The sequence below is a fragment of the Mangifera indica genome, chromosome 3, assembly GCF_011075055.1.
Source record: "Mangifera indica cultivar Alphonso chromosome 3, CATAS_Mindica_2.1, whole genome shotgun sequence".
Lineage (NCBI taxonomy): Eukaryota > Viridiplantae > Streptophyta > Magnoliopsida > Sapindales > Anacardiaceae > Mangifera > Mangifera indica.
In genome coordinates this window covers 11,479,689-11,503,305 of record NC_058139.1, presented here as the reverse complement: position 1 = coordinate 11,503,305, position 23,617 = coordinate 11,479,689, and the positions used below count along the sequence as shown (strand labels likewise).

The 23,617-nt window shown below is 35.0% G+C and overlaps 4 protein-coding genes across 6 annotated transcripts; 3 read left to right on the top strand and 1 right to left on the bottom strand.

Moving 5' to 3' along the window:
• The first annotated feature begins 338 nt into the window (after positions 1–338).
• LOC123210748 (pentatricopeptide repeat-containing protein At5g61400) lies at positions 339–2,884 on the top strand. 2 transcript variants are annotated; one of them, XM_044629221.1, is made up of 2 exons: positions 339–2,307; positions 2,379–2,884. In XM_044629221.1, the coding sequence occupies exons 1-2, from the start codon at positions 600–602 to the stop codon at positions 2,501–2,503; spliced, it is 1,833 nt and encodes a 610-aa protein (XP_044485156.1). In that variant the 5' UTR covers positions 339–599; the 3' UTR covers positions 2,504–2,884. The 2 variants fall into 2 exon arrangements, with proteins under 2 accessions (XP_044485156.1, XP_044485155.1); XM_044629220.1 differs by having other exon boundaries at positions 340–2,884.
• Positions 2,885–4,286: 1,402 nt separating this feature from the next.
• On the top strand, positions 4,287–6,908 carry LOC123210283 (NEP1-interacting protein-like 2). The gene is made up of 5 exons (XM_044628547.1): positions 4,287–4,734; positions 5,088–5,266; positions 5,564–5,647; positions 6,300–6,455; positions 6,561–6,908. Exons 1-5 carry the CDS (start codon positions 4,635–4,637, stop codon positions 6,681–6,683), a joined length of 642 nt encoding a protein of 213 aa, XP_044484482.1. The 5' UTR covers positions 4,287–4,634; the 3' UTR covers positions 6,684–6,908.
• A 2,097-nt stretch (positions 6,909–9,005) lies between these two features.
• Positions 9,006–15,229, bottom strand: LOC123211914 (ribulose-phosphate 3-epimerase, chloroplastic). 2 transcript variants are annotated; one of them, XM_044630886.1, is made up of 10 exons: positions 14,888–15,223; positions 12,930–13,044; positions 12,468–12,608; positions 12,259–12,372; positions 11,603–11,681; positions 10,873–10,982; positions 10,704–10,760; positions 9,757–9,826; positions 9,561–9,671; positions 9,006–9,259 (listed from the first exon to the last, which is right to left on the bottom strand). In XM_044630886.1, exons 1-9 carry the CDS (start codon positions 14,998–15,000, stop codon positions 9,622–9,624), a joined length of 849 nt encoding a protein of 282 aa, XP_044486821.1. In that variant the 5' UTR covers positions 15,001–15,223; the 3' UTR covers positions 9,006–9,259; positions 9,561–9,621. The 2 variants fall into 2 exon arrangements, with proteins under 2 accessions (XP_044486821.1, XP_044486822.1); XM_044630887.1 differs by lacking the exons at positions 9,006–9,259; positions 9,561–9,671; positions 9,757–9,826 and adding an exon at positions 10,079–10,191 and having other exon boundaries at positions 14,888–15,229.
• Positions 15,230–19,970: 4,741 nt separating this feature from the next.
• LOC123211660 (galactoside 2-alpha-L-fucosyltransferase-like) lies at positions 19,971–22,928 on the top strand. The gene is made up of 2 exons (XM_044630457.1): positions 19,971–20,594; positions 21,317–22,928. The coding sequence occupies exons 1-2, from the start codon at positions 20,333–20,335 to the stop codon at positions 22,774–22,776; spliced, it is 1,722 nt and encodes a 573-aa protein (XP_044486392.1). The 5' UTR covers positions 19,971–20,332; the 3' UTR covers positions 22,777–22,928.
• Positions 22,929–23,617: the final 689 nt, after the last annotated feature.

Below are 23,617 nucleotides of genomic sequence, written 5' to 3'. Positions count from 1 at the left end.
TTCCAAAAAATATGTGGGCATTCAGGTTATGAGGATGAAATTTTTTTCTGGGAAAATCTGTTGGTAAATATTTGTGTATGAATTTGGGAGAGGCCCTTGATGTTGTTTCGCATATTGCGATAGTAAGAAGAGGCATTGTTGTTAAGCTCTGAACCTAGTAGTCGCACCGGGCAGAGTCGCCAGTGGAAGACAATTAGCAAGACTTGTGAACTGCTGAATTAAATGATACATAATAATTTTGTTCTTTTAAATATTTCAGAAAAGCACTTGTCTATTTTCAAGAATCAATTTTTTTTTATATATTTTCCTTTATCAAACGCAGGATTTTTTTCAAAGCTTTTGTTAAATATATAAACTCACCCTCAAACTCGCTCGTCGTTTTTCGCCCTCTTCATGAAACATTTTCAGGGTTATCGCTCGTATTTCTTCTTCATTGGGTACTTATAAATTAGAATGAGAACCAGTAATTTATTTTCCAAAATAATAGGTACATGGGCTTGTGTGAGAAACATTTTTTCTCTCTATAATCCTTTATGCTTGTTATAGAAAAGCAGTTGAAAACGGGAATGTAAAAGCTACATGAGTCTTCACTCACAGCAATGTTGAAGATTTTCCCTTCGAAACAAGCTCTTGTCTGCATCCATCACCCTTTAAGATCAATCTCTTCGTCACCAATTTCAAAATTTTCATCATCATCTTCATCCTTAGAGTCCCCCTCAAATCTAACAAATGCTATACTGAATTCCAGTACTCCTTACCATGCACTCAAGCTTTTCAGTTACTCTTCTAAGAGGCTCAACCCAACCAAGAATCTTGTACCTTATGCTGCGATGATTCATGTCTTAACCAGTGCCAAATTGTACAAAGAGGCTAAATGTTTGATGAAAGACCTCAGTGAAAATCTCCTTAACTCTTGCAAACCTCATCGTGTCTGTTATGCGCTATTTAATGCTCTTAACGGTTTACGGAGTCCGAAATGCACTCCCGATGTGTTCGGGACGTTGATTATTTCATTTTCTGAGATGGGTTTCATTGAAGAGTCGGTGTGGGTATATCGCAAGATCAGAGTTTTGCCTGCTTTTCAGGCGTGTAATGCATTGTTAAATGGGCTGATTAAGAAGAGAAGGTTCGATTCCATGTGGGAGTTTTATGAGGATATGTTGTCGCGTGGCTTTGTTGCTGATGTTTTCACGTATGGTGTATTGATTGATGGCTGTTGTGGTGAAGGTGATGTTTTGAAAGCACGTTGTTTGTTTGATGAGATGGTTCTGAAGGGGATTAAACCCTCAGTGGTGATTTACTCGATTCTTATACGATGTTTGTGCAATGAGGGTAAGATGATGGAGGCTGAAAGTATTTTCAGGTTAATGAGAGCATCTAGCGTACTTCCTAATTTGTACACTTATAATGCTCTAATGGATGGCTATTGCAAAGAGGCCAACATGAAAGGAGCACTTGACTTGTATAAAGAAATGTTAGGACATAATTTACTACCAAATATTTTTACATTTGGTAGCCTAATAGATGGGCTATGTAAAGTGGGTGAACTGAGAGCAGCGAGAAATTTTTTCGTTTGCATGGCTAAGTTTGGTGTTGTTCCTAATATAGTTGTGTATAATTGCTTCGTTGATGGCCTTTGTAAGGCAGGGAATGTGTCTGAAGCAATGAGTATCTTTTCTGAGATGAAAAAGTTTGAAATCTTGCCCGATGTATTCACATACAGTATACTTATTAAGGGTCTCTGCGATGTGGGTCAAGTGGAAGAAGCAGAAGGCTTATATCAAAAAATGAAAAAAGAGGGAGTTGTTATGAATGCTGTGGCATACAATTCACTTATTAACGGATACTGTAAAGAAGGCAATATGAAGAAGGCCTTGGAAGTGTGCTCTCAAATGACTGACAAAGGTGTTGAACCCAACATCATCACTTTTTCCACTTTGATTGATGGTTATTGTAAGGTGGGAAACATGAAGGCTGCCATGGGTTTGTACTCAGAAATGGTAATTAAAAGCCTTGTGCCCGATGTTGTTGCTTATACAGCACTGATTGATGGTTTTTGCAAAGATGGTAACTTAAGAAAGGCTCTCCAGCTGCATAAGGAAATGCTTGAGGCCAGCCTCACCCCCAATGTTTTCACAATTAGTTGCTTGATTGATGGTCTCTGTAAAAGCGGAAGGATTTTTGATGCAATAAATTTGTTTTTGGAGAACACTGATAAAAGAGGAGCCTGCTATTGTTCTCCTAATCATGTTATGTATACATCAATTATTCAAGCTTTGTGCAATGATGGGAGGATCTTAAGAGCAAGTAAGTTCTTCTCTGATATGAGAAAAGATGGTTTAAGCCCTGATTCCGCCGCTTATACTGTCATGTTACAGGGTCATCTTCAAGCCAAGCATATGCTGGATGTGATGATGCTGCATGCAGATATGATCAAGATGGGTATCCTGCCCAATGTTGCCATTTATTGGGCCATCGCCCAGGGTTACCAAGAGAATGGTGATCTGAATTCAGCTCTAAGCTGTGCCAAGGATTCAAACAAATCAGCCATTGTGGAGTTCTGAATTAAATTCCTTATAACTGTAGTATGAAACTACATTTACTGATGAATGTGAACACAACTTGGCATGATTTTCGTGTCTCGTATAGGACCCTTTGGCAATTTCAAGGAGACATGGATCTGTTTCATACTTTGTATTGGCCGGATGAAATGGGCAAGTTATATTGCCAGGCTTCAAGTGGGGAAGGATGATATGACGTCAGAGTGGAAACTCCAAAATCCTCTTTGTAAACAAGTTTTTCACTTTAGTGGACTATGCAAATTGTCCTTCACATTCCTTGAGGAAAAAATTCCTTATTCTTGAATTTCTTATGGATTGCTTAACATATCTGTACAAGCTTTTTTGGCATTTCTGTTTACACTAGAACTAATGAGCTTTCAATGGCAGCTTATTTGAATCATTGTCAAAGGGCAGAGCCTATTGCAATAAAAGTAAGCGAAATTTATTTTTGCTACCTCATCTCTTCTCTGTTTTTACTAGTTCTAGTCAGTGGCAGGTCTCAAATACGTCACCAAAATTTGACTTTGCGCAGGCCTTCTAGATGGTGGTACATGGCCATTTAATCTATTATTTCTGTACCCATCAAGTCGACACCGTTTCTTAGGCCAAGACAAGCATTTGCATAAACAGGCAAAGCACGATTTCTTTTGTTTGCATCTGTCATAAATTTCCACGCAGAAAATGACAATAACCATTCTTAGAAAAAGCTGCCTGCCCACCCATCATTTTCTCCAAACGTGGATTGAATTTAAGCTATCTAACAACTCAGCCTTCAGCTTAGTTGGCATTTATCAAAGGCCAAAGGACTATTTTCCACCCAACGTGTGCTGATTTTTAAAGTTTTTTTTTTTTTTTTTGGGTTAATTTTAAAATTTTTATTTATTTATTTATAATAATTTAAATTTATTAATTTTAAAAGTAAAATTATTATTTTATATTTAATATTAAAAATAAATTTAAATATTATTTTTTTTACCTCTTTAAATTTAATAAAATAACTTTTTTTTCCTGAATCATATTTCTCCTTTAAAATTTAATTTCAAAATCAGATCACTTTCTCTGGTGTTATCGTCAATCGTCTCTCTCTTCTGACAATTTTTCTTTCTTTGACGACCTATCTCACCCTCATCCCAACCCCCTCTAGTATTCAAAGACATCATATGAGAAGAGGAATCGTCTTTACAAACGAAGACGAGACAACTCTTTTTCCTTGGGAAGATGATTCTTCTTCCTAGACAACATCTTTAGATGCCGGAGGGGTTAGGATGGAGTTGAGACAACTCTTCCTAGACAACATCTTTAGATGCCGGAGGGGTTAGGATGGAGTTGAGACAAACCATCGAATGAAGAGGAATCGTCGGAAGGGAAAGATGGCTAACGATAATGCCAGAGAAGATGATCGGATTTTGAAACTAAACCTTAGGAGAAAAATGCGATTTTTTTTATATTTGGTTTAAGGAAGAAAATGTTAATTAATTTTAACTGATTATAGGTTAAAATTTGTTAAGAGGTAAAATGAAATAAATTTTTTAAAAGTTAGAATATTATGTTAATTTTAATTTATTATAGATAAATAAATAAAATTTTTAAAATTAACAAAAAAAAAAAATTAAAAAATCAGCATACCTTGTATGAGAAATATTCGTTTGGCCTTTATCAAAACCCAAAAGATTATATTAAAATATAAGATACACATACACGTCTATATATATATCTTTACAATCCTATGTAATCAGATCAATCTGCCTTGCCTAAGCACTAAATTTAATCACGCTCCTTTCTCTTCGGAATCTGTCACCTTCTTCCTTTCATTGCACTCTTTCATTAACAAAAGAAAAGCAAAAACACCGTTTTTTCTCGACCCTCGAACTTTTATCCTCTTCCTGAATCCGAAACAAGAAGAAAAGTCAAAACACCCTTATTCATCCTTGCCCTTTGATGCCCTTTAGTCTAAGCAACATGTTTTTTTAATGTCTCTGCGGTTGTGATCCCACCTCACGTTCATTGTGACCGCCAAAAACATCAACAATACGCGGTTCTTCAACCTCTGCGTCGTCTCCACCTCCACCGCTCATGGAGGATTTCGAATTTCAAACCGCCACCCTTTTTCACTCGATTCCCAAATTCGTCGCTGGCGCTATTTCTGGAACTCTTACAGGCCTCTTTGCTCTAGGTAACATTGATGATTTTATAGTTTTATTAAATATTTTATCTTTATTTCTTGCAGTTGCGTGAAACCAAATGATTCGTTGCAAGCTGATCAGCCGTACAATATTCGAGACTTTTAGGCTCTCTTTGTTTCTGGGTCGCAACAACTTTTGATTTTTGGGTTCAATTTTCAAGCTTTAGTTAGACGAGGTTTTCCTTTTTTTTTTTTTTTTGTTGGTTTGCTTTTAGTTTCAGATACGAAAGGTTTGATGAATTTTGAGGGTTGCTAAAGACTGGAACTTTTATGGGTTAGAAAGTTTCGATTTGGTGGATATATTTTGATGCTATGCTGATATATCTTTATGTATTTACTTGCAGCTGGAGCTTTTACAGGAGCAATTACAGGCGCTTTTGCTGGTAGGGCATCTGATTGTGGTGTGCTACGGGGAGCTGGACTCGGTGCCATCGCCGGGGCTGTACTCTCTGTAGAGGTTTTGGAGGCTTCTCGTGCTTACTGGTGTTTAGAACGCTCTGGTTCTCGGGGCGAATCATCTATGGTAAGTTAACTAGATCAATGAATCAATTTTTTTTTTTTTTCGTTTGCACGTTTGCCTGGGTTTATTGTTGTTTCTGCACCAATCATAATAGTTAGCGATAAGGCCCATAAATGGACTTGTTTTTGTTTACAAGGAAAGTTAATTGTGCAGATCATGATTTGCACTCTGATGTTTTGTTGAAAACCACGTAGGGTGGAGTTCCAAATTCTTTTCAGTATTGTATCTTGTATCAGTCTGGGCAAGGAACTATTGTCTTAATGTTCAGTGATGGACTAATCATGTACATTTTGGGTCCAGGCGGACTTTATAGAGGAGCTTCTTCGCGGGAGGTTTGTCGAGGAACAGTTTACACCGGCAATGTTAGCTGCTTACCACTGGCAGGTATATATTTAATTTATAGCTTTTTCTGAAGTGCATCTTAAAATTTTGAAGGTATTTTTCATTAATATTTGAATGTTAGTGAACAATGATGCTTTTTACTAATCATGATTAGCTTTTAGGTATTTATGACAAATTGATGTAAATTTGATCTTCACAGATTCTAGCAAGTTTATTTTTCAATTTTAATGTCTTTCTGGAGTACATTAGTTATCAAGTTTCCATGTCTGACAAACATAACTCCTGAGTAGTATCGAGTTTCTGGGACAACATAAGCATGTAAAATACTGCTGTTATGTATGTTGTATGCTTGCAACTGAAGTATCCAACTTAACAACCAACTTAAAATTAATTGCCCAGATTGATGAGACACAGCAAATTTTCAGGTGTGGCAGAAAGACTTTTAACTTGTTTTATGGCTGATGTAGTATCACTCTGGTATTCTAGATTTTTCCTAGTCATTGATGCCTAAGGTGGAAGAAGAGTAATAAATGCTCCCTTCCTGTCAAAAGTCTATGACTGTGTTATGTCATTATATTCCTGATTTTAGAATCATAAATATTGTGTAGCAACTACTTGTGAAGCAATTTAATTATAGATATTAAATTTATCTTTGAGATTTGTTTTGTTGATCAATTTGTATGGGAATGAGCAGGTTAGTATTGCTAGCATGAGTTATGATGTAAGTGATGCTTATGGCAAAGCTGTATCCAAGGGATTGTCAGGAGAGTCATTGAAGAAATTACCTTGGCATGTAGTCATGGATGAAATCAAGGCAACACCAAATCTCTGCTGCTCTATATGCTTGCAGGTATTTTGGAAATTCTGGTCCTCACTTAGTCATCATCTATTGCAGCAATATTTTATTGGTGTGTGGTAGCAGCATATTAATGAGATCAGTAACTGTTGATGACAGGATATTGTAAAAGGGGAAGTTGCAAGGAGCTTGCCCCATTGCCAGCACACATTTCACTTGGCATGTGTGGACAAGTGGCTCATCCTACATGGTTCATGCCCTGTGTGCAGAAGTGATGTGTAGGCTTATGTAGGTTGTTGTTTGTACAGAAAAGATATTGAGGTTAAATAGTTAGCTCATGTACATGCATTTGTGCTGATGAAAAATATGGCGCTTTTAAAGTTAATTGTTATGTCCTTGAAGGCAGCTTTTTATTAGGTGAGAATGTTAGTGTCATAGCCAACCAAAGATCATTGCAGTTGAAGAACTACTACCTTTTTTCATATATATAGCTGTACTGTGTCAAGATATCTCCCTCCGATGATTGAATTGCTATTGATGAATGAAATCTATCTTCAAAATGTTTCAGAAAGCATTCTGTTTCAGCACTACTAGGAATCATTTGCACTGAACTAACTTTGCTGAGGCCTTCTGGGTGATAATCCAAAGGGAAATTAGGATGATTCAACTTAATTCATATGAAGCAATGCAACAGAGAATTCCCCTTGAATTCTCAAGGCAATATATATATGGGGACCCTGTTTGAACGAGACCCTTTTTGAGTTTAAATTAACCATACTGAGCAAGTTTTTGAATTTAGCGATTAATCTTACCACCGTAATACTGGGTCAAAGAATAACTGTACATTTAGATGGACAGAACCATTTTTCAAAAATTAATAGCAAAATGTTTTAATAAATAAAGAAAAGAGTGTCAAATTCATTATATTTATACTAGTAAAGTCATTTTCTGCCAACCTGCAATAAATGGAAGTGAAGAATGTGGCAGAGACTCACCATGATATTGGGTTGAAATGTTCCCATTTCTTGACTGTCAACGTAATGAACCGACTTTTTTGTTATCTCATTGACTTACTCACTTGATTATGGGTTTCAACCATGAAACTTTTTCAGCTCGTCTTGTCTTTTATGCATTTTTCTCCATCATAAAGCCTTTTCATTTGAAGGTAAAAACAAAAAAACTCTGTTTTCTAGTGCTACCATGCAAGCCCTTCCCTACTTTTCTACTTTCTGGTATTTGTTACCTTGATTGAAGGGAAACATTTAATGTTCCATTCTGAAGTCGAAAAATTTTATCGGTATGAATTATGGAAGATTTGTCCTTGAAAAGGAAGGGGTTCGTCTACCTCTATACAATCTTTTTATTTAAAAGGGTAAGAGTCGGAATTACACTTATATAAATTACATAATTACATTATTTCTATTTTATTTCAAAAAAAATTAAATGATCTTAATTTGATAAGAAGTCATGTAAAAACATGAGATAAAGTACAAAATACTCCTCTAAATAGAGGAGATTGAGTTTGTCATATCAAAGAGATTACACGAATTTACCAAATTCTATTTTTTTCCATTGTCTTTGGGTGAGGAGCTTTGATTGATTCACCTGTAAAAAATATGCATGGTTGTTATTCATGTCATTTATTGTTTTAAAAAGGCTTATAACTTTTTTTTTTTTATCATTTCATGATTTTGATTAAAAAGAAGTTTTATTGAATACATTTTCACATCCTTTATTCATTTAATTGACCCTAAAAGTTAGGAGTGAGCAAAAGTATAGGTGGAAATCAAACCCTTCCAGTACTTGATGTTGAAAATGAAAGAAAGTTGATTAAGTTGAAAGAAAAGTATGATAGACAGTAATCCTGACTAAAATGGAGTGTCAGTGAAAATGAAAGAAAGTTGATGTTCCATGAAATCATACTTGCCTTGTTAAATTCTTCACATTTCTTAGACTGTTAATTAACCAATATGGTTGAACCAACTTTTCTGTTATCTCGTTAACAACCACCTAAATATTCTGTGTACAAAAGCCGCCTCCAGCTCCAGTGGTTCTGGTCTTGTCATTTATGCCCACCAAAAACCTTTTTTCTTTCTTTTCACTGCCTTGAATTATTTAAAAAAAAAAAAAAAAAACCCACTACTTGAGCCCCTTGAACCATTTACATTTTAAGGCCACTTCATTTTATATAGCAGTGGCTTATGTTTCTTCCATCTTCTCCAGCTTCACCATTGATGAGAGAAGAGAGGCTCCGGATTTTTTGGGCTTTAAGAACTATCAGGTAAAAGGTGGTGAACTTGCACAAAGTGAATTGGGTGAAACTAGGTAAGATTTTGGACAATTTAGCTAGTGAAGTTGTCAAAGAGAATCGCACAAAAGAGGGTCTTATTGCCTAGGCAAAAGAGGTGAGACAAAGACATCGCCTTTTTATCGAAGGTGATTAAAAGTTTTCATTAATTTATTTCCAACTTCCATTTCCAATTTTGTTACCACAACATATGAGATACAAGTTGTGAAAAAAAAAGAGAAATTAAAAGTGGGAGCATATGAGAATAGAATTGTTTAAAAGATAATCTTGAGATACATGTTGAGGTGAGAAATATATTGTATTTATAAGTACTAATATTTTCCTCGACCTTTTAATATAATTACAATTAAGGTTATTATGTTTATGAAGAGACACTTGAATTATTCGATCCCTATAATTGGCATGGTACAGAGTATGCCTCACAGCGAAGCCCTTGCCGCGGGCTTCATTTCTTATTAACTTATCCAGATACCAGATACACTTACCAGGTGACCACAGATCTGATAATAACATGAACCCAGCAATAGGCTGCTTATCTAATCCTGCACATCTGCGAAAAAGAAGAAAACTTATGAGAAAGCAAAGACAACATCCCAACAACATCGAGCATCAGAATTATTCACAACAGATATTCAACATGTCCAGCAGCGAGAACCATGGTGAAAAGATTTATCACTACGTCTTGATCAGATGAATTTATAGAAATTCTATATAAAATCCTTTCTCATATTCTTTTTTGATGATTAGAATCATGGGTGATCTTCCCTCAAGGCTAGAGTTCGCATCAGTTATTATGAATCATATTCTAATATGCAATAGAGAAACTCAGACGAAGTGAAAAGGCACCATACGTGGGAATGAGAGAAACAGACATCACAACTGAATCAAATCAAATCTTTCAAAGGTCGTAAATCACACTGCAACTGCTTCCGGTCTTTTGCTGGTCTTGATACCCCTTATGGCTGTAAAACAATGAATTTTAAGTTACAAAAGGTGGTTAAAGAATGTAAATACTTGTTCATGAAAAATTTAAAAAGGTTTTAATACCTTCAGCATAGTCTTTAGCTCCAAAGACAGCTGAACCAGCAACCAATGCATTTGCTCCAGCCTCAATAACCTGCCAGTATAGAGATAAACATAATGGATTAAGTTAAATGAATCAGACTGGATGTTGCAACTTAAGTTATATAAATATAATAGCAATAAAACTATATGTACACAAAATATGTCATTATGTGATTAGATGATTTTGAATTAAGGATAAAGTAACACCTAATCACGTGATGACACATCATCTATATACCCATTTTGTAACAAAATGATAATAGCATTCCAGAAGAGATATCTACAAACTTCTGTTTTTTTTAATCCCACCCCGAGTCTGGTTAAACTTCCGTTTTTTTCTCCCACCTCCCAGTCTGGTTGTTGTCAATGTAACTTAAAACATGCAGCGATCTTGAATGCTGAAGGAGATAGTGGTGTCTACAAGGAAACTTCAAATATTATCCGGAAATCTCACTTAAAAATGGTTTTTCTGAGAAAAATTTATTGACAGAAAACATTCAATATGTTTCTGGTATGTAATTAAGATTCGATACGGTTTTTGAAGAAACATTTGAATAACAATAACATATCAACAACAAAAGAAACCATTGGCTTCAAAAGAACTGGAACACTGAATCACAATTTATCATAAATAAGATATCCAATACTAAAAGAGAAAGGAAGAATCTTACATACAAGGAAACTTCAAATATTATCCGGAAATCTCACTTAAAAATGGTTTTTCTGAGAAAAATTTGTTGACAGAAAACATTCAATATGTTTCTGGTATGTAATTAAGATTCAATACGGTTTTTGAAGAAACATTTGAATAACAATAACATATCAACAACAAAAGAAACCATTGGCTTCAAAAGAACTGGAACACTGAATCACAATTTATCATAAATAAGATATCCAATACTAAAAGAGAAAGGAAGAATCTTACATACCTTGTATGCATTTTTTGGACCTACTCCACCGTCTACTTCAACCCATGGGTTTAGTCCCTGCATTAAAGAGGGACATCACTGGCTTTTCAATACAATGAGAAAAAGATACAACATCAAACCAGTGAGAGAACACAGACATCCAAATTCACAACCACAGCAGAGATTATACCTTCTCTACACACATTCTCCTCAAGTCTGAGATTTTCTTTACTTGGCTCTCAATAAAGCTTTGCCCACCAAAGCCCGGGTTTACAGACATAATCAACACAAGATCAACCACTGTCACCATGGTAAACATATCAAATTGTCAAATAAAATCTATCTCGTTCATCCAGCTCACACTCTCTTCTTTCATATCTTCTTTCGGTTAAAATTACTTTCTGGGGAAATTTTGAAGTCAAACTAAAAGGTTGACCTTGGTCAATGTTATCCTGTCATTTTTAAAACCTCAAATAAGTAGCCAACATACCCATTTGCAATAACTGCTATATAAAATGCTGGTTGTCTATCTAAACAAGAGCAAACACAGGAGAAACAAAAAGAGAGAGCTAAAGTACAATTTAGCATGGTCTAATTATACTATGCTTCTGTTTTACCAAAAGAAACTATCATTTCAAGTCCCTCGTTCTTCCCCTGTAACAACTTCTATGTGACTAGCTTATAACTGCCATTACACTATAAAGCATTATTTATTTATTTATTATTAATTCCAATTCAGATCCTGTCTACAGATTGGCTTTATAAGCATCTATGCCTGATATCTGACGGCAATACACTGCCTATGAAAATGAGCATTGACAAACATCCATCTCTAACAATTATCTCAAGAAAAAACAGCAACAGTATCAACCAAATAACAGGAATACAAAAGTTTTTTTGGAAGGGAGCAGAAAAATGACCATCAAGGACACATTCAATTGCACTCAGTGGGGTAGCAGGGTTTAGGACAACTCCAGCTTTAGCTCCCAAACTCTTTATCTGAATCATAAGAAAGCAACAGGGTACTCAATTAATGAACACTAGTAGTAGCACAGGGGAAAAGAATCTCCCAATAAGTACAGATGACTGTCAATAAAATAGAAACAGAGAGCTGAATGAGCAAGTCAACCAGATCTTTGTTGGAGCCAATACATAAGCACAAAAGACCAGAACAGAAAGAAAAAGAAAAATTCTGTTTGGCTCAAGTATCGAGCATGAGTTATGTGGTCAATTCATATGGTTTGGATCAATCATAATCAAAATATATATTTATTGATAGAACTGCATCCCATCAGGGATAATGAGTTTGATCCATTCTGAAAAGCTCCGAGCAGGAACCTTTCTCAAAACAAGATACATTCATAGCCTTGATTTTAGTGTTCTTAAGTTCCAAAGGTTGAATGACCGCTGACATTTTCTAAATATGCCACCAAGATGGAGATTTATCTCATTGCTTATATGTTTTAATTTATTGGGTAGTTTTCATACACTATGAACACTTTCAATGTATACACCAGAAAATAGACGCATAATCCACACAGTGGGAAAAGACAATAAAATTCTATGGTAACCTTACTTGGTTAAGTGTACGATGCAAGTGAATGGTGGAAGATTGCTCACAGTGGACACTGACTATGTCAGCTCCAGCCTTAATAAAATCAGGAACTCGTTGCTCAGGTTCAACAATCATCTGCAACACTACAATTTCTTATTGGAAGGAATATTTTTCTTCTTATTACTATTATTTCAATACGATATAGCAGCTTGAAAGGAAAAATAAATTACCAAATGCACATCCAAAGGAAGATCAGTGACAGGGCGCAGGGCATCAACCACAAGAGGTCCAATTGTAATGTTAGGAACAAATCGACCATCCATAACATCAACATGAATCCAATCACAACCAGCCACCTCCACTGCTTTAACCTAAAATGAATTTAAACTCCAACTATGAGACCAATGAAAGTTGAGTATAACAAGCCAAGGAGATCATATAAAAACTACCAAGAGTAGCAAACATAACCTTGACTACCTTGCCAAAGTAGTTGATAGAAAAGTGAATTGAAATTACTGGAAGGCAACAAACTTGGGCAATACTAAGGTTCAGAGTCCAACTGGATGTTTAAACAGATACAATACCTATTTGGCTATAAGGAAAATAAGATCTAACCTATTTGCCTCTATGGTAAATTAATTGTAAAATTTGAAATAGCAATATGGTAGCAGAGATCAAAAGCAAAATTCAACCTGTTCTCCCAACTTTGCAAAATTAGAAGAGAGAATTGATGGAGAAACAATAATGTCACTTTTCGAAAACTTATCAACCCGAGATGATGCTTTCACTACAGTTTGAATTTTCCTCCTGAGTTCATAAAACAAAATGAGGCATAAGCATATTAGAAATATAGATCTGATATCTGAAAAGAAAGTCTGCCATATGATAAGTATAATGGAGATTGGTGATTAATGTAACAGGATTTGTATTCATGGGAAGGAAGAGGCATAGCTCTTGGATCACATGGTTTGGGAAATTGGGAGCATAGGATATCAATCTATAAATCTCAAGGAAAGTAGCTTAGAAACATTTCTTCTTTTATCATTAAAAAAAAAAACATAATACAAGACAGAAACTCTAAGTGAATGGTGTCTTAAAACCTCAACAGCTAAAGAACACAATCAAGGTTCCCATAGTTATAGGCCTGTTATCATAACAAATTGGGCCAATGAAAAGTGATATAAGAAGACTGAAGATGCAAGATGCACAAGAAGCCAACATTAGGTTAAATAATGAGAATCAATTTATCCGTGGAAAGTAACTTTTGAATTTCCTGGATATAAAGTTGATGTTTCTTGGGTTTTGGCATGGTTTTTTGTATCGCAGAAAATTAATTTCTCAAAGCATGACATCCATAAGAACAAAAATATCCAAGTATTATACATTAGCCTTCCAAAGTTGGTAAAGTTTCTCATGAATGAGGAACATACCACAAAAAAAAGGACATAAAAACAGGTGTATTGCAGTGGCGGGATGAACAAGGAAATTAATGAAGAATAGATTCCTAAAACAAGCATTGACACCCAAAATATCATTGAATAGAGCAAAGGCTTTCCAGTGGCAGGATGACCAAGGAAAACAATGAAGAATAAAATTCCTAAAACAGGCATTGACATTCAAAATATCCTTGAATACAGCAAAGGTATTCCATTTCGTTTGGAAAAGAAGATTGATTTCAGAGGATAACATAAATGAGTTAGAAGTATCTCTGTTAAAGGACAAGTGACAGTATGGGGCATGCATGAAGTTAAATCCTTCTTCAAAACGCCACACAGAGAACAGGAACAAGTGTTGTACAGGGGATAAAAGCTCTCAAAAGTATTAACTAGTTGAAGTGATTTTGCCTTCAGCAATAACAACAGGAATCATTCCTTTAACATCTGTATATATTGCCTTCAGTTTTACCTAATTAGGAATAAGCTGCACAATTTTAGGCATTTGGAAATTTTATGCAACTAGTTATATAGTGGGTGCAGGAATGCTTCCACCCTTATGTTTTACAAGGAAGCTAGCACAAGCATGAATATTTTGCTTTTTCAACAAATTTAATGAAAATAACATAATGTAAATGAACAAGAAGAACAGATTAAAGACACCACTATACTCAATAAAAGCTTATCCATATCTTCATTAAGATGCATAGCCACAAGATCATTGATTTGGAGTTCATGAATCATGAAAGCATAGCCACAAACATACAAATACATAATTGATAACAACAAATTACACCCAGGCTAGAAAACTTCATTCATGCGAAATTTGCATGCTGGCGCATATAAATTTCCTATATCCGCAGAGATAAAAAACAGAAGAGAAGAATAAAAGAAAATTCCAACACGAACCTAAAACTTGTTCTTTTACAAACACTGATTCAATTCGCTGATAACACTAGAACTATAATCCCATCTATACCCATTATAAATCACCTTCATTTCAATCAACGACGATAACATATAGATTCAAAAGAGCTCAAAATTAACACAAACAAATCAAAACGAAAATGTGTAAAAGTTCACGGAAGGATATCACATCCTTCCTGAACTGGGTTTCATCCCAAGCACACAATTCCCCATTCTAACATAAAAAAGACCCAAAAAAATAAAAGCCAAACCCACTAAAATTCAACAAAAAAAATTATAAAAAACAATACGTTGTTAAAGGGAGTGAAGCAGGTTGATAAAGATTGGTCTTTTGGAGCTTGAGGGCTCCTCCAAAGCCATTGATCTGAGTTGCGGTGGGTGAACAGAGACAAGCTGTAGTCATCTTCGTTCAAACTCCGTCTATGTGCTTGTAACAGTTGACTCTAACGGTTGGTAAGTGAGATCAAGTCCGTCCTCTAACCAAAATTTCAGCGGCAAGTCTAAGGAAAGTAAGACCAGGAGCTTTCGGAGATATTGATAAATATTAGATGGGTGACACGTGTGTGATGGGATTTGAAGATAGTTTGCTTATCTGCAATGGTTGGCGCCCTTCGTTTGCTGACTGGTGAATGACACAGACATAACATACACGGAAAAACACTGCATTCTTCGGGATTCACTCTTTTTGAGACCATAAATCTTATATAATTATAAGGCCAATGAGGTTATTCACACCAAGATTTTATGCATTTTTAAAGTGATACTTAGGTTTGAAAAGTCTACAACTCTTTTATATGAGTTAACATCTATTAATTAAATTTTTTTATTAGAGATATGAATAAAATTGTTATTTTATTAATAATATTTAAAAATATGAATTTATTTATTTTTTTAAATTTTAAAAACTAACAATTTTATCCCTACTTAAAATTTTTTAACTTTGAAAAGTTACAATTTTTTTCCTAAACCTAAGATTTTTTCTTTCACCCTTCTATCACTATCTCTGGCATTAATGACCTCTTTTCTCCATCATAAAACGTTGACTGATACAAGATGACCTTTCTTCTCCAAATCTCTTCGATAGAGATTAAGAGATCTGGAGGAGATCTCTTTAACGAAGATGAAGAGATCTGCAGATCTCTTTGTCTCTGATGAAGAGATCGGTCTCTTCATCGAAGTTGAAGAGATCTCCAGATCTTTTCATATTCAACGAAGAGAAGAGATAAAGAGATTGTCTCTTCAGCTCTTCATTGAAACAAAGAGATTTAAAGAGGGGAGGTGTTAGCCAACATTTCATGGTGAAAAGGTGAGGTTATTGACGTCGAAGATGGTGGCTAAAAAGGGGAAAAAAAAAATCCCATGGTTTGGGGGGGCGGGGGAGGAATGTGACTTTTCAAAACTAGAAAACTTTAGATAGAGATGAAATTGTTAATTTTAAAAACTTAAGGGGGGAATATAATGAATTTTATATTTTTTAATATTATTAGTATAATAATGATTTTACCCCTAAGTCATGGTAAACTTCCATCCATAACAATTCTCTTTTTCTATCAGTAAAATGTTATTTTAAGTCATAAATTACCTATTTTGAATGTTATACACAAAATGATTATTTTACTATTTCAAGTACTGAAAGGTAATTTATGACTTTTATTGATAGAATATGAAATACAACTAAAAGTAGAGATGAGTAATGGAGTTGAAATTAAACCATTATGCTTAAGAACAGTGTTAAGAATTTTATCGGACAGGTGACCAAGTTTACGATGCCAATCAGACAAAGACATTCTGTCGGTGACATTGATTCGAGGATAACATGGCAAGGCAATACAACAAATTTCATTTTTGTTTTCCCCGCGCAATAGAGATGCCTGCAAAGATCCTTCACAAAAAAAATTAGATGCAAAAAAATCAACAGAAACTTGCTTAGATTTACACAATTTTGCTATTAAAATCATTTTTTTTTTTTTGTAAATGTGGAACACACCGAATATTTGGTAAACGTACTACTCGTTGTGGTGCAACAATTGTTGTATGTCTAGTATGTGAAATTGAAAGACTTTTACCATTACCCAAAAAAACTCATCTGGACCCTTATAGTCAGAGTAGGATAATAACACTGATAGGTCTAATGTTGCATGGTGCGAAGCCTTACTATCAAATAACCAAGGTTGTTGCATAGTAGTAGAAGGCATGGACATGGTAGCATTGACTACTAGGCTTTGATTTGCATTAAGATGTTGGCAATTGTTCACTGAAATGTTGTTCTCTTTCAAAAACTTGGCAAGTTTTTTGTAGTCATGCGTATCATGACTTGTGAACTCGCAAAAGTGACAAAATAGATCCACTCGATGGGACTTATTGCCACTTTGATTTTGCCATGAGCAGCGAGACCACTATAGCTACCACGAGATTTGTGATAAGTTGAGATATGCCCTAGTGCACGACTCGAGGTTCCATGATACGACCTGTAGGGGTGTTGGATCTTTGGATTGTATTTTTTGGTGACATTAGTTGTGGCAAGAACAGGAAGTTGTGTTGAATCATTGTCTTTTAACATTATTTCAAAATCTGTTAATTTATCAAGGAGTTCTAAGTAGGAAATTGAAGATTCACGAACTTTGATGGCTGCAACAATGGTGTTGAAATCATCACCTAGTTGAGTAATGATATTAACAATAAGATCCTTTTCATGAATTGGATTTTGGGCAAGAGATAATTCATCTACAATAGATCGCACCTCATAAAGAAATTCAGAAACTGATTTGGTACCCTTTGGATTTTTGGCTAGCTTAACTTTAAAAGAGATAACTCTGGATTGCGAAAAGTTTGCATTAACTGACATGAAGACGTTACTAGGCTTCTTTTGAAGTTACAACCCAAGAGGTGATTTTGAATGGTCTTAGAAAACTGCCAAAAATTGCACTAATAAGAATCTGATCATGTCAATACTAGATAGTATGGATTAGATTGATTTTTGTTTGTTCACTGTGAAGGAACTGCAATGGTGGAGCTAGGTATCGTCAATGTACGCTACAAGATCAAGATCGATAAGAGTCAATTGAATTTGTTTTCTCCAAACAAGGAAATTGGATTATGTGAGTTTGATAGAGAAATGAGTTGGTGTATTTAAGTGCACAATAGGGATTTCAATAGTGATTATCATGGCTAGGTTTGAGAGAAAAAATTAATGACAAAAAGGTGAGAATGGAAAGGAGCTTGTTGAAAAAGTTTACTGCTTTGATACCACATTACAATATTGAATTGTATTGTTATTAGCTTTGGATTCTATATATATGCATAAGAGCTAAGCATTTAATGTAGAAATACATGAGATAAAATTACGATCTGTTATAGAAATATTAAACCTAATCTAGAGTTTGTTATTCCTTGAACTGATCCTTTATAGGTTCAAATTTTCATCCAATTGAAACTACGTATAAAGCTATAACAAATGATCTCATTGATCTTTCTTAATCATTGAAATAGTTTTTTTTTTTTTTTACCTCTTTCTTTGTTATTAGCTTTGTATGTACGGAATTACAACTAGTATACAAAGATATCAATATATTGAACTTTCTTTATTTTTCCAAATTTACATGATATTTAAGCAAGTTATCTGTTGAACATTGTAAACAATGGAGATAGCTAATGAAAGTGGAAATCCAAGGATTGTTGCTACAATAAGGAATGTTAAGCCTAGTATAAGTTGAGGTCGTTTGACAAACCAAAAGATCAATTGATCACACAACTTCTGAAGGGAAGCAACTATACCATCTGGAGGAAAGCAATTACCAACACATTCAAATCCAAACACAAAATAGGCTTTTTGGATGGAAGTCTACCAAAACCTGAGGAAAGAGACCTTGACAAAGAGAATTGAAACAATTGAAATGGCATGATCACGTTGTGGATTCTCAACTTGGTAAATAAAGATTCACATGTTGTTTACCATGATACCATCCATACAATGTGAACAAAATTGAAATATATATATATTTCCCCAAGGCAATGGACTAAAACCGCAAGAAATTAAAAGAAACTCTTAAACATACGCCAAGGAAATATAAGTATCTAGATATATTATGACAAGATGAAGGTGCTTTAGAAATAACTCACTGCCTTCTAAAGGTCACACAATGGAGGATGTTTGGGTTGCACATGTAGAGTCGCTACAAAATGAAAGACTTCATCAATTTTTCCTTACCTAAACGATGTCTATAATAATCTCAAGACATATATGTAAATATTATATTACACGGTGGAAAAACACATAGAAAAACATATTTTATGTTTTATTCTGTAACATGTGATTTATTAAAACTTCTAATGTCTATTGTAACATCAAAATCAATTTTTAATACAAGTGGAAGTATGTTGAACGACAGAAAATTGTGTTTACACTCAAATACATTGAAAGTATTATGTGTAAAAAAAAAATTGGGTGATGACTTATTTCAAAATGCAAAATTATAAAGCTAAAATTATATTTGAAGATTTCTATAATTTACATATACAATAAACCAACAATGTGTGATACTTATAAATTGTAATACATATGAGGCTTTTTTTTTTTTGTTATGTGAGATTTCTTTTATTTTATTACCATAATTTTTTAATTATGTAACCTTGATTTTTCTCTACCATAAGTAAGATTTTTTTTTATATAAAATTTCAAAAATGTTCTCTTAGTTCATTTAAAAAAATTAATTTTTAATGGTTTAACTAACGTAAAGCTCACGAAAACACATATAAAAATAGTACTGGTATATATACAAATAATGTATAAGATTTTATATACAAATAATAATACAACCCCTTATGATTTAATAGTTTTAAAAGGATATAAAACAATACTAAATTATATAATGATATGCTATTACTTATACATAGAATTTATGCTCTTAACTTTGGTTTTGCAACTAGCCTACCATGACATGACTATGACATGTTGGGTTACGCCAAATTAGATATGGCCCAATCTAGCTGATGTTGTCTTTGGTCTTAACTTGTGCTAGATTCAAATTAAGTTGAACTTAAGCTTAACTCGATTTGTATGAAACTAAACTTAAGCTCGAGCTCGAATCGAGTTTTTAGCGTAACTTATTATTAAAACAATATTATTTTAATATATATTAATTAGAACATCGTTTTATATCAAAATTTTTAAGCTTGCGAGTTTGATAAGTTGAGCACCCCAAAATTCGAGTTTGAAAATATAAAACTTTCAGGATTGACTCAAACTCGTTTGAACTAAATTTATTTAAGTCAAACTCAAATTTAAATTCAAATAAGCTCACTCTAGATCTACCGTTGGCATTAACTATTCATGAAATTGGTATAACTACCTCACAATAAAGCCTTATTTAATCCATCTACAATATATAAATACAGTACACGCCTTCCCCACTAATACCGGCGGAACGTCTTATCGTCTTTTCTCGGACGACATGTCGTCTATTTGTGGACCCATTCCCCTACCACTTGATTCGATTTTCGGTCCCTGCGTTCACAGGATCCGCACCTTGACTTTGCATCAGTGCAGGTGGGACGTGTTCAAGTGTAGCAATTGTCGGTGACACCAGCTCCCCTTCTTCAACTCTCTTCTCTTCTTCAATTCTCTTCTGTCACCAACCTCTGCAACACAGCTTCCTCCGATCCACACAGCCGGTAGGAATTGGTCCAAAACTGACCTGAGCTAGTTTTTTCAACATCCAGGTGATATTTTCTTTGATATGAAGCGGTTCAACAAAAATCCAGATACTGACCAGGGAACCCGCTCGGATCCTGAGAGCCGTAGTGACAACAATGCCTTAAGATATCCGGATAGCGAATGCCGGTTCGAGTTGAATTTTATGAGGTTGATGGCTATTTTGTTGATTATTTTGATGGCAGTGTCGGTTCTCTTTTCTGTGTCAATGGTGCTTAGGGACCCACCCGATGATGGTGTTTGGGAAACTAATGAAGCCAGAGTTTTCGAAGTGAAATCTCAGAAAGGTGCCGCCTTTTTTTAACCTTTTCGGAAAAGTTTTCACTTTGGAAAGTTTGGTTTGTGTATGTTGTGTGTGTGGTTTTATCATCAGCTAGTTCACCGAACGATCTACATTTTGATTGAGGGAGTTCTGAATGTTTTTGGACTGATTAAGCAATTGGATTTGGCTGCACACTTTTGTAATAGTACATGCGCTATGATCTTAAATGGCTTTCATTGGAGTTATTATTGGTTTTCCTTGTGTCCTTCTGGTTTTTTTGAGTTGTTTGACAACGTTATCTTGTATTGTCGGCAGTGCCACCATTAGTTTTCCAGATTTGATTTATTTTCTATCACATTGTCTATTGTTCACTCTTCTCGGTATGATCATCTCTATAAAATTTAATGCTTCCGGCATTGTTATATTGTTGATGCACAACATTTGTTTTCAAGTTATGTAATATTTATATCAGCCTGGTCTGCAGTTATGCTTGTCTAAATTTTTCTTCATATGCACTTCAGCTTTCAAAGTTTGTTTTTTATTTCCTTAAATTAGAGGAAATTATTGACATCCCACAGACGTACTGCAATATTGAAAGTTTAAAACAGTGAGCTATAAAAAGCATATTATGTTGTCAGGAATTGTAATTTTGCTTAATTTTCTTACTGCAAGCATATTTCTTGAAAAATTTACCAAACCCTGTTTGGCCAGTTACTTACATTTTTCCTTCTTTATCCCTTTTTATAGTACCCAGTTCAGAAGATGATTTCTTTCAGTCTGATGATGTGCCAAAGGAATTGCTTGATGGTCTTCTTTCTGCTGCATTTGACAAAAAATCTTGTCTCAGCCGGTATCAGTCAGCATTATATCGCAAACCATTATCTCAGAAACCTTCTTCTTACCTCATTTCCAGGTTACGAAGTTATGAAGCTCTCCACAAAAGATGTGGACCCTGTACTGCTTCCTATAACAAAACCGTGGAAAACCTCAAGTCTGGCCACCCTCCAGAATCCTCAGTTTGTAACTATGTAGTATGGATTTCTTTTAGTGGTTTAGGGAATAGAATAGTTACCCTTGCATCAGCATTTCTTTATGCTCTCCTTACAAACAGGGTCCTGCTTGTTGATCCAGGAGTTGACATGGTTGATCTCTTTTGTGAACCATTTCCAGAGGTCTCTTGGTTTCTGCCCTCAGATTTTCCTATCAAAAAACAGTTTGACCTCTTTGATCAAAATTCTCCACAATGTTATGGGAGGATGTTGAAAAGCAGTTCTACTAACTCAAATGGCTTGAAGTTACCATCTTTGGCATATCTTCATCTTGTCCATGATTATGATGATCATGATAAGCTTTTCTTTTGTGATGATGATCAAAGTTTTCTTCAAAAAGTACCTTGGTTGATAATGAAAACAGATAATTACTTCATCCCATCTCTTTTCTTGATCCCATCATTTGAGCAAGAGCTGAATAATCTTTTCCCAAAGAAAGATACCGTTTTCCACTTCTTGGGTCGGTATCTTTTCCATCCAACAAATACTGTCTGGGGACTAATAACCAGGTACTATCATGCATATTTAGCTAAGGCAGATGAAAGAATAGGCATCCAGATTCGAGTCTTTGACACTGGTGTTGGTCCGCTCCAACATGTGTTGGATCAGATACTAGCTTGTACCTTAAAGGAGAATCTGCTGCCTGAAATTGACAGGCATAAAGACATCATCCATGCCAGAACTCAGATATCTAAACTTGTCTTGATAACATCCTTAAGCTCTGGTTACCTTGAGAAACTAAGGGATATGTACTTTGAACATCCAACTGCAACAGGAGAAGTCATCAGCTTTTACCAGCCAAGTCATGAAGAATTTCAACAAACTGAAAAGCACACACACAACCGGAAGGCTTGGGCAGAAATGTATCTGCTGAGTATGACTGATGTTTTGGTCACAAGCTCATGGTCAACATTCGGGTATGTGGCTCAAGGTCTCGGAGGACTGAAGTCATGGGTACTCCATAAACCTGAGAATAAGACAGTTCCTAATCCACCTTGTCGCCGAGTCATGTCAATGGAGCCTTGTTTTCATGCACCTCCCTTTTATGATTGCAAGGCTAAGAGAGGGATTGACACAGGTTTGGTAGTTCCTCATGTGAGGCATTGTGAAGACATGAGTTGGGGTCTTAAGCTGGTTGATATTGAGAATAAGCCGTAAGTTGTAACAAGATAGTCTATTGCAACAATCCTAGTTAAACTTGCAATTTTTTGGGGTGTACTATAGAATCTGTTGTTTGCTTTAAGATATACCTTAATTATTTTGTTATTTGAGACAATCAATAATCAGGGGCTTGATCTTTAAAATCTTAATGGATTGATGTGCTTATGTTTACACCTTGATTGATAGCTGGAGCTCTTACAGGAAGCTGATAGAAATTGCTATTTATAAGTCTTTTGGCTAGTCTGGTTATACTAATTTATGTGGTATAATGCTCAAGAGCAGCTAGACATAAACCCTTATTTTAGCAATGAACTTCCTGTAAGTGTGGAGAGCCTCCACTTTAAATAATTTGACGTACGGCAGGAGAAAAAATTTGTGCCATAAACGTAGACTACGGTTTATAATTGCCAGCACTTACCTATTGATGCTAAAAACAGAATATAGATGTCTTTACAAACAGTATTTCCAAATAGCAGTAGCCGAGATTCTCCAAGTGACAAGGCGTTCAATTGCCAGGAAATGAATTTAGGCACAATTGAATGGTATTAGAAGACTTCTTGAAACCAAATTAGTGACACATGTCCGGTCCCATCTAATTTCCATTTTCCAGGACTCTTTATTGGTTAATGATTCCAAATGTAGTTTTCAAATCAACTGTTTCTAGGTGCAAATTTTCCAATACAGCCTGAAAGCCAGTTTGTTCACGGTACTTAGACATTATGAACAATCCATTACTGAAACCTGCTAAGTGAACACGAATCCCAGTTCAAATCTTAAGAAGGTTTCAGCAAGATGAGAAGCAGACACGTCCAAGTGAATGAAAATCCCAGTTCAGTTC

Bases quoted from the DNA above. Each gene is read 5' to 3' on its own strand.
- LOC123210748 (XM_044629220.1), top strand. From the start codon at position 600: ATGTTGAAGATTTTCCCTTCGAAACAAGCTCTTGTCTGCATCCATCAC.
- LOC123210283 (XM_044628547.1), top strand. From the start codon at position 4,635: ATGGAGGATTTCGAATTTCAAACCGCCACCCTTTTTCACTCGATTCCC. The intron at 5,648-6,299 runs GTATATATTTAA...GGGAATGAGCAG, and splicing joins TAGCTGCTTACCACTGGCAG to GTTAGTATTGCTAGCATGAG. The intron at 6,456-6,560 runs GTATTTTGGAAA...TGTTGATGACAG, and splicing joins GCTGCTCTATATGCTTGCAG to GATATTGTAAAAGGGGAAGT.
- LOC123211914 (XM_044630886.1), bottom strand. From the start codon at position 15,000: ATGACTACAGCTTGTCTCTGTTCACCCACCGCAACTCAGATCAATGGC. The intron at 10,983-11,602 runs GTCATTTTTCTG...CCATGGTGACAG, and splicing joins AATTGAATGTGTCCTTGATG to TGGTTGATCTTGTGTTGATT. The intron at 10,761-10,872 runs GTATAATCTCTG...TCTTTAATGCAG, and splicing joins GGAGAATGTGTGTAGAGAAG to GGACTAAACCCATGGGTTGA.
- LOC123211660 (XM_044630457.1), top strand. From the start codon at position 20,333: ATGAAGCGGTTCAACAAAAATCCAGATACTGACCAGGGAACCCGCTCG. The intron at 20,595-21,316 runs GTGCCGCCTTTT...CCCTTTTTATAG, and splicing joins CGAAGTGAAATCTCAGAAAG to TACCCAGTTCAGAAGATGAT.